The sequence below is a fragment of the Sinocyclocheilus grahami genome, unplaced genomic scaffold (assembly GCF_001515645.1).
Source record: "Sinocyclocheilus grahami isolate Dianchi unplaced genomic scaffold, SAMN03320097.WGS_v1.1 scaffold17.1, whole genome shotgun sequence".
In the NCBI taxonomy this organism is placed as follows: Eukaryota; Metazoa; Chordata; class Actinopteri; order Cypriniformes; family Cyprinidae; genus Sinocyclocheilus; species Sinocyclocheilus grahami.
Window position 1 is genome coordinate 5,744,739 of NW_015505196.1, and position 10,440 is coordinate 5,755,178.

Genomic DNA, 10,440 nt, shown 5'->3' on the forward strand with positions numbered 1-10,440 from the left:
CCGCCACTGTTCCCCTGGTCCGGGGAGCCTTCTGATGTTCCGGCGGTAGACTACTGGTTTTGGGAAAGCGAGAGGGTCTGGGATGCTGCTCACCACCATCTCCAACGGGCAGTGCGCAGACAGAAGACGGCCACGGACCTTCAAAGAGCCGAAACACCTACTTATCAGCCAGGTCAGAAGGTCTGGCTGTCAACTCGGGACATGCGCCTGCCCTGTAGGAAGCTTAGTCCCAGATTTGTTGGCCCCTTCACCATCCTGGAACAAGTAAACCCCGTCACTTTCAAACTTCAACTCCCCTCACAGTATCGAATTCATCCCACATTCCACGTTTCTCTTCTGAAACCTCACCATGACCCTGTCTCTCTCCCCACAGAGCCTGGCCAGACGGAGGAACCCCCTCTTCCCTTGATCCTGGATGAAGGATCCGTCTACAAGGTGAAGGAAATTCTGCAGTCCCGGCGCCGTGGTGGTCAGCTGGAGTACCTCGTGGACTGGGAAGGATATGGACCCGAGGAACGCTCATGGGTACCTAGGATCGATATACTGGACCCTGCCTTAATGTCTGAGTTCCATGCTGCCCATCCTGATCAGCCAGCACCTCGGGGCAGAGGTAGACCACCACGACGTCGGGGTTTTCGGCCCTCAGGAGCGGGCCGTGGAGGGGGGGTACTGTAACAGATCGCCCAGGCTCCATCACCACCCAATCACAACGATCCATCTCACCTGAGTTCTGAGCACCTGCACCTGTCACTAATCAAGCACCTCATCAACCAGCCTGCATAAAAGCACACACCACAGACACCCTCACTGTCCGGTCTCGTATACACGTAGAGGACTCAAGGACTTTGCTACTACTTCCATTTGAATACTTCCTGCATTACTTACCTCCTGTGTTCCTCCTAGTGTCTCCTCGTCTCCAAGTGTCTCCTGTTCCTCCTAGTTCCCGGATCGCTGAGGTGTGTGCTCCTCCTGCCTGTATTCCAGCTCCTGTACAGCCAAAGGCCCGGATTACCCCAATCACCATATCCTTCAAACCATTCCCTCACCATCACATCCTCTGAACCCTACCCCAGTACTCTCTGTGACCCAATAAACCAATTTGATTTATATTAACATGTTGCGTCAGACCTCTTCCGTTACACTTAACTTAAAACTTAACTTAAAAATAAAACTTAATTACAACTATTACACTAAATAACGTAGATGAAAATATAGCACAAATCTGCCATACTTTCATAATGAGAACTTTATAGAAATCTATAGTAAATTCTGTCCTTGCCCATCTTTCAGCACGCTGTCATGAAAACGCATCACGGCGGGAGATCGCTAGCGCATAACTTAACATCCTATTGTGCAGATACAAGTTGTAATGTTATGTCTGCTATGTATCTAAGTTATCTGATTTATCATAGGATGTGTCATAGAATGAGCTTCAGTTTATTGGCATAAAGTCACTCTTCACCTCAGGCAGCTATTCCTTTTTAGATGCTTCTTTATTAATAACATTGTTTAGTCATATTCATAATCTAACATGTCCTAATCATGTGTTCATGTTTTCATAGACAGGTTTTCATGTCATAATTTTATTTTTAACATTCATTTTCATAACAAACTTCAGATTTTTTCATTATATCCATTAAGGCCATGCCCCGCACCCCGCACAAGCCCCACCCATGATTACTCTATTAATCGTTTTTGAAACCTATCGATGATCGAAATGAGAAATTTCCCAAAATGCCCATCCCTAGTCTGATTTGGTGCGACATTTCAGGATTACATCAATCTCTGCTCTGCTGATGCACAACTGACAAAGAACAACATACCTGTTGTTATTGTGAATGAAAACTTCAAAATTGTTTTTGGTAAGTGAAATATTGCTGAAATAAAATATAAACATTAAATGCTGAACTTAAGCCTATTTATTCTGGTTAATTAGCAAGGCAACATTTAAAATTTTCACACTTTAAGTACTAAAATGACTAAAACTAAACCATAAATGAAGCTAAATATAAATTTAATTAAAAAAATTAAATATAACAAAATATATAAAAACGACAAAAGCATATACAGTAGCAAAATTACTAAAATGTAAATAAATATATAAATTATATTATAATTTATAATAAATAATAAATTATAGTATTATAAATATATAATTCTTAATTTATAAATACTTAATTATAAATTATAGTATTATATATATATATATATATATATAAATAATACTACAATAACACTGAATTCAATGTTTCAACCACAGAGATCAATATTCCATAGTATATCTTAAAACTCAAATTACAATTGTGAATTCTATTGCTTCATCAATTCAAATCCAATTCAGAAACTGGAATTTAAAGACAAAAACAAAAACTCCTGGCAAATTCTGTTTTAATTGACTATTTTAATTTACTTTTATGATAAATTCCTTGTTTTGTTATTTATTTGTATAAGTGTCTCTGAATACAAAATGGAAAAATGCCTGGCACTGCAGCATTAAATTGACATAATCTGAGATTTTAAAATATCTCCTGGTAATCATAATGTATTTTGATGGGTTCAACTGATCCTGTGATTAAAGCATATTTTGCTTTTTACAAAATGAAACAAACTTCCATCAGCAGAGCCACACAGAGGAGCCAAATCACTGAGATGATACAGAGCTGGACATTTGAGGTCACTATAAATTTGCTTCCACACTGATGGTTGAAATAGACCGTGGGCAGTTTCTGAACAAGTACTGTACAAAATATTTTTTTGAGCCTCTTATGGAAATGATATATGATGAGCAATGCACTCTGTCATCTACAGTGGCCCATTTCAGCACAGCTTGTGTAAGACATCCTGCAAGTAACTTTAGCTTGAGTTTTCACGTGGGTGGGTAACCCCACTTCCACTTCCTCTCCCAGCTTATCTAGAGTCAGAACAGAGAAGAGGCAGCTTCCTGCGTCCTCAAATGAAGCAAATGGATGAGATGAATCACTTGCATTTGACTCATGGCTCCTCAGCACGGCAGCTGTGAGAGGTTCTTCTGCTTTCACTTACTCATCTTTAGCGCTGTCTCAGACACAGGAAACCCCATGGCCTGAGACTAAATTACTACCGAACAGCTTTTGCTGGTAATTTTAGTCTGACAGTGGATAAACGGATTTGGATTTTTTTTGATGGCCTCAGATGTCTCAAAAACCTATCTATGGCAATGATTCCATACCTGCAGCTTGTTCACCATTTCATCAAATAGTTTTCTGGCCTCGGGACTGTTAGGGTCTTCAAAGTAATCTTCTATACCGATCTGGACTACAATAGACTTCAGGTTACGGCACACACCTGTGAGTAAGAGAGTGAGGGCAGGGAGTCATTTCACAGGAAGTGCGGGCGTATTTCATGTCATTCATAGCTCCAAATCTAAAGATATCACCAAACCCAATGTTTAATCCGAACTTATGATCACACACTTTTGGACACTATCATTTAAAATGAACTGCAAACACAGGAGAATATTCCTTAGTTTCTTGCAATTCATTAAATGCTAATTATTAAAAATGCAATCATTTATTAAAAATTTAATTATTTAATTATTAGAAAATAAATAATGTATTACTGAGAATTTAATATTTAATTAAAATATCAAATGTATTGTAAATGTAAATACTTTAATAAAGCATGATTCAAAATCTCTGCCTTTGAAATCAGGCTTCCACAAATACTAAACAATAATAACGAATCAGGATCTGAATCAGTGAGTGTGGACTCACTGTTGAAGTGAAGCAGAGCTTTAGGAGTAACAGGAGTGGAGGTGAGCACCAGCATCTCCAGACCCTTTAGTCCCTCTCGGCACATCTCAGCAGCCACTTCCTGATTGATCTCACTGACGTGGTCCAACTCTAGAACCTGGAGCCTCATGCAGTTCCTCGCTGGAGATACATACACACAAACAGTCTATTGGCACACTGGTATAACAGCATTAGTCATGAAAAAAAAAAACACTTGGCTCCAAAAAGCTCCAAAACAACAAAAAGCACTTATAAACTTTGTCAACGTAGTTCATACTGAATGTGCACTATATTCACAACTCCGTTAAAGGGGTCATATGATGCAATTTTAAAGATCATTATTTTGTGTATTTGGTGTAACAGAATATGTTGACATGCTTTAATGTGCAAAACACACATTCTTTTTCAAATACTGTACATTATTGTAGGTTCTCTATGCCCCGTCTCTCTCAAACGCGTCGTTTTCAACAAAGCCCCTCCTTTGACAAGCGCAGTCTGCTCTGATTGGCCAGCTGACCCAGTGCATTGTGATTGGCCGAACACCACAAGCACGTGTCGGAAATGTAACGCCCCTTACCATAACCGCAGCTTCGGCTTTCAAAGTAAATATCAAGACAGTTAATAATGTCGTTAGTTTTACCATCAGTTCAAGCCCGAAAGGGCAACAGAGTCGCGTGACAGACACAGTGATGATGCAGTACACAAGCCGTGGTTAAGACAGCTGACGTGCTATGATTTCTGACAGGCAGTTTACTCTCCTGTGATGTGACCCTGTTCCCCTCACACACACACAATGTGTTACTCTGCGCTGCGCAAAACTCCGCATTTGAACAGTCAATAGCAAATACTTAAACTAATAACAAAACATACTTACAGTCGCTGATTCAGAAGCGCCAGATTGTCATAGCAAAGTCGCAATTTACCCTTTTAGTTTTTTTGTTTTTTCTTTAGAAATAGCCTTTGCGCACAGCCAGCCTTATACTCTTCTAGGTTCAAAAAACTGTCTAACAACATCTGGGTTGTGCTGTTCTGCAAATAAAGTGCTTTTTCTTTCGCACTGAAACACAGCGTCTCCCTGACATGGCTGCATCAACACTACTGCTGTTCCTGAAACCACGCCTTCTTTCTTTGCGTGCCCATTTGAGCAGCATTATGCTAATATTTCCACATAGTGACGTAGATATGTGGGGAACGAGCCGTTTTAGGTAGGCGTGGTTGACTCTTAACTTTTATAAAGAATATCTCTTTGGATTTGAGACTTTAGTCTTTGCAACTTTACAGATCTTCTATATGCACCAAGAGCTTGTAACACTCCAAAGAGAAAGGAAAACTTGAAATCGCATCATATGACCCCTTTAATAAACAGAACAGATGCAGTCCTTCTGAAAAGCGAGACACTGAGGACAGTAATTGAAAAAATCAGTTTAAATTTCTGATCAAGTTTTCTTAAGTGGTCTATGTACGGCTCAGATGATTTGAACATAGCTAACTGCAGTCTTGTGATTCAGAAAGGCTAAAACCATTCAATCTAAATGAGGATGCTACAGTAAAGAAGGATAAATAACAAGCAGAGTCGAAAATGGCTCCTCTGCTATTTATAATCTATTTATAGTAAAACTGTATACCATAAACATGTTGCTCCGGTTTACTCACAGCAGCATGTTAAAAGTGTAATTTCCGATGTCTCTTTGTCCCAGTTTTTAATGTGAATAACAAGTTAGACTCTATGCTACATTGGTAATAGGTTTGAGTGATGTTCCCTTGCGATGCTGATCTGAGAACAACTGTATGGGTAGTGTTATATTTAGATAAATTATTATTTTTAAGGGATGTTGGTCATAAATCAGAGCAGAAGAGGTGTCAATAACCAAAGCATAGGTACTGCTTTTGAGAGAAAAATAAAGTAAAAACAGATAAATTAATAAAATAAATTAAAATATATTTAAGAATGTAATTTCTTTACGTAATTCATGGCGAGGCTGAATTTTCAGCATCATTACCCCAGTCTTCAGTGTCACATGATCCTTTAGTAATCATTCTAATATGCTGATTTGCTGCTCAAGAAACATTTTTGATTATCATTGCTGAAAACAGTTGCTTAATAGTAAAATATGGAAAGGATGATACATTTTTTCAGGATTTGAATAAATAGAATAAAAATAGAATGTTCAAAAGAACAGCATTTATTTAAAATAGACATTTTTGTAACAATATAAAAGTCTATTTCTATTTTAAGGTTAATGTTAGCCATTAACTGCAACTTTTGCCTCAACAAACTCAGAATTTGCTGCTTATTAATAGTTAGTAAGGTAGTTGTTAAGTTTAGGTATTGGGTAGGATTAGGCATGTATGTTCATACAGAATATGTGCTTTATAAGTACTAATAAATCGCCGAGATGTTAATAATAGGCATGCTAATAAGCAACTAGTTAATAGTGAGAATTGGCCCCTATACTAAAGTGTTACCGCAAACACTAGTTTACTTTCACTCACCCAAAGAAGCCAATCCCTGTATGCCACAGCCAGCTCCGCCCACACCCAGCGCTCGCAGGTGTGGCCAGCATCTGCCAATGGTCTGCAGGCACCTGTTACTGAAGCGTGCTGGCTGCTGACTGCAGAAAGACAATTTACATTTTCAATTATTTACATTAAACTTAAAAAAAAATTTGTTTCCAATATCAAAGACAAATGCTCAAAAAAGAAAGATGTTGATGCATTTAAATTTATACAATATTTAAGCTACCAAGCCATGTATAAACAAAAATCTACAACTGCCTATGAAACAAGTAAGTGTATTTCAATCCTACCATGGATGCAAAGGTGCCACCTGTAGTGAGATGATGTCTCTGCAACCAGCTCCCAATGCCCAGATAACTTCCTGTCCAACAGGGTCTGTCGCACTCCTAAGACATCATCAAAATCAACATCTGAGAAACTTTCTCTCTCTGCCTTTGCAAACCTTGTTATGGCCCGGCAATGAGAACTAAGCAACCAAATACACTGATCAATATGTTAATTTCTACTCTGACCTTGGACATGATTAAAAAAAAAAGCTTTTTTGCTAATATACAGTGGTGGTCAAAATTATTAGAACACTAGCATTTTCACCAGCTAAAAATAGCTTTAAGTCAGTTATTTCTATATTTTGCTGTAGTGTGTCCGTAGGAAATATCAGTTTACATTTCCAAACATTAATTTTTACATTAATTAATGTAAATTGAACATTAATTCTTCATGACATGAAGAAACAGTACACACTGAGACAGACTAAATCCAGAAGAACTGTGGCAACGTCTCCAAGATGCTTCAAGAAACCTACATGCAAAGCTACAGTACTGTTAAAAGTTTTAGGCACAAAAATGCTGTAAAATGAGGATGCTGTCAAAAACATTGTCATAAATAGATTTTCTTTATCAATTAACTTCTACTAACTAAATTAAATCAATATTTGGTGTGACCATCCTTTGCGTTTAAAGCAGCTTCAGGCGCACCTGCACATAGTTTTTCAGGGAGCTTTGCAGGGAGGTTTCTTGAAGCGTCTTGGAGACGTTGCCACAGTTCTTCTGGATTGAGTCTGTCTCAGTTTGTTCTGTTTCTTCATGACATTCCAGACAGACTGGATGATGATAAGATCAGATCTCTGTGTGGAGCACTGGCTGTTGTCAGACAAAAACCTCACTGGACTATTACAATTAATGCCAAAATGAATGAATGGAAATGTAAACTGATATTTCCTACTGACACACTACAACAAAAGATAGAAATAACTGACTTAAAACCATTTTTTCGCTGGTGAAAATACTAGTTTTCTAGCACAGTGGCTATTAATACAGTTTAAGAGTCATTATATTTAAATGCTTATGTATGCAAGTTTTGTGAGTGAACACAAAAGCAAAAAAATAAATTATATCTAACAGCTAGTTAGTCATTGTAAAAAAGAAAAAAAAAAAAGATGTTTTCATCCTTAAAGCATACATCATCCAATTCATTACATGATTGCTTACTGAATTAATAATTAAATAGATATGAAAATTTAATTAGAGTTGATATTACTTTCATTAAAGCCATGTAGTAAATTGGTTTCCTGGGGACAGTGCTCATTAATACAGTTTAGGAGTTATTATACAATAATATCCGCCTGTAAAATGCTGCAACTGACCAATCAGAGTCAAGTATACCACAAAGTTGTGTAATAAAAGGATATATGGACAAAAAAGACCAAATGGTGCTCCCTTGTGGACCAACCTGTATGTGACAGCCTGTAGAGCCCTACAATAACAGCTCGCCAACCACAGAGAGCGATCGGTCAATAGATTCGGACAATGAGACACCTTCAGGATGAGCAGATTACTGCCAGTAGCTTTCAACAAAGCCTCCAGACCCTCCTCAAGACAGCCACTAAACACAAAAGAAAGAGAGGATATTAACACCATCTATTAACATGTCAGTTTATATTATGACTACAGTGGCCAGACGTCTTAATAAAGGTATGACCCATACGCAAATGTAATACACAACAAGTACATATGTTTTTGCTTCATAATATATAATATATATGAAAATGTAATATATGAAATCTATTCGAAATTGGAACTATTTGGGCCAGATTTACTAACAGCTTGCGCCAGCACAAACCGTCTTTTGCCGTTAAAATAGTACTGTCAGGATTTTCTAAAGACGCACAGTGAAGAATTAGTGCTGAAAAGGGCCTGACCTTATTTAATATGCATTTCAATCATGACAACCCTCGGAAGATTTTAGCATGGTAATGGTAATGACAACGTTAATGTATTTGGTCTTGGCGGAATAGATTTGCTACATTGCTGCTGCTGAATTGCTGCTGCTGTTGGTTATTGCTGTAGTTGTAGATTATTGCTGCTGCTGCAAGCAAGTACAGGAACTTGCTACTGCCAAAGCATACGGCGATACAGTGCTGTGAGTATTTAAGACATACTGCTGCTGCACAAATAGCATATAAAATAACCCGTAGCAGATCTATACAGGTGGAGCTGGGGAAGGTGGTGGGTTTCAGAGGAACTCTGAAAGCACGCTGCAAATGCTCAAGTGAATGCTAACTAGCCATTTAAATGTAAAGTAGCAAGCTCATTGGCTGCGTATGCAACATGAACCAATCAGCTTGTGCCAGGTCGTTTAACACTGCGAATATCATCAGTTACGTTAATACCCGTCAGCCTGCGCCCTCTAGAGTTTCATGACTGAACTATACATTTGTAGGAGTTTCCCTTTCAGACGCAAAATTTATGGGAGGAGAGTATTAAAATGAATCACACAACGCGATTTACAAACGTTTGCACTCGTCAAATTACTATTATTTGCACCATTATTTAACGCCCCAAAAAAGCATTTCTTAACCTATTTTGCGATTATGTTGTAAGTAGATCAGCCGCACTTGATGAGCATCAACTCTGCTTATTTGCGACTACACTAATTTGCGCTGTGCTTGGTATATTGCGTTGGTCGATATGTAAATGAGATCCTGCGTCTGTGTTCTTTAATTTGTGCATTGTCAGTAAATCACCCACAGAAATGTCCACGCCCATCGACGCTGTTTAGGAATTGCGCTGTTTAGTTAACTGTTCATTTGCCCTGTTTAGTAAACCTGGCCCTATATCTAACCCATACATATATGTAAGTAAATTGTCTCAGACAGGATATTCTAACATCTAAAAATTACGCACTTTCAGGTTTAAATCCACCAAATACACAAATTCTATGTTTGTCATGTAAAAAAAAAAATCTGACAAACTCTTTGATGAGGTTTTCGACTGGCACTCTGGTTGAGGTGATTTAGCAGAGCAATTAACAGGCTGCTCATTCTGTTCCCTTCTCACGCTGGATCTCTGAACAAGCACTTCACAAGTGTCAGACTGTGTGAGCGAGTGAGTGCGTATCTGTTTGGTGTGAAAGAGTGATGAGAGGATCAGGGAAGAGTGCAGAAAGTAATAAAAGAGCGAAGAGAAGAGGAGGAGGTGCGTGGAGCTGTGGGAAGGCAGTAGCCACACAAACAGGTCAGTATGGTACAGTAAACAGCAGGCGCAGTGGGAGACCGTGTTACCGTGTGCTCTTCAGATACTCCTCCTTTGTCTCCTTTTTGCCCCTCTGCCGGGGTTTGAGGTTCTGGAGGATGAGGGAATGCGTCTGTGTGCACCACTGAGACAGAGTGCACAGAAACTAAACAAACAGTGAGAGACAGAGTTAGAAAGCTTGGCCTTTTTCAGGACTATTAGCAGTTGCAAGATACGTGGGCTGCAGATAATTTATGCAACACTTTTTTACATCTCATTCAGATCTGTTAAATGTCTTTTGGGTCACTCCTACAATGCAGCATATTTTCATCTCACCATCATACATATATACATAATAAATATATATTTAGTATGATCTTTAATAAAATATTACAATCACAATTTTTAAAGTTGACATTAAATATGATGGAATATTATTATTAGTATTATTTTACATTGATCACAATATTACATTTCACTGTTATATATATATATATATATTATTTTTTTTTGTTTTCTTATGTGTCATTATTATTATTATTTTATATTTATCACAATATAACATTTCACAATTACTTGTTGGAATGTTTGTGCCACATTCCTGGTCATATGTACTAACTTAACATGATAATTGATTATTTATT

General features: G+C 38.0%; 1 protein-coding gene across 1 annotated transcript in view; it reads right to left on the bottom strand.

Moving 5' to 3' along the window:
- Window positions 1–10,440, bottom strand: part of LOC107551716 (F-box only protein 41) — a 50,176-nt gene that overhangs the window by 4,885 nt on the left and 34,851 nt on the right. Inside the window, exons 7-12 of the mRNA XM_016233444.1 lie at window positions 9,847–9,962; window positions 8,016–8,168; window positions 6,578–6,673; window positions 6,264–6,382; window positions 3,753–3,911; window positions 3,209–3,324 (exon numbers count right to left, since the gene is read on the bottom strand). Of these exons, the coding sequence (XP_016088930.1) occupies window positions 3,209–3,324; window positions 3,753–3,911; window positions 6,264–6,382; window positions 6,578–6,673; window positions 8,016–8,168; window positions 9,847–9,962 (759 nt within the window). The remainder of the gene's footprint in view (window positions 1–3,208; window positions 3,325–3,752; window positions 3,912–6,263; window positions 6,383–6,577; window positions 6,674–8,015; window positions 8,169–9,846; window positions 9,963–10,440) is intronic.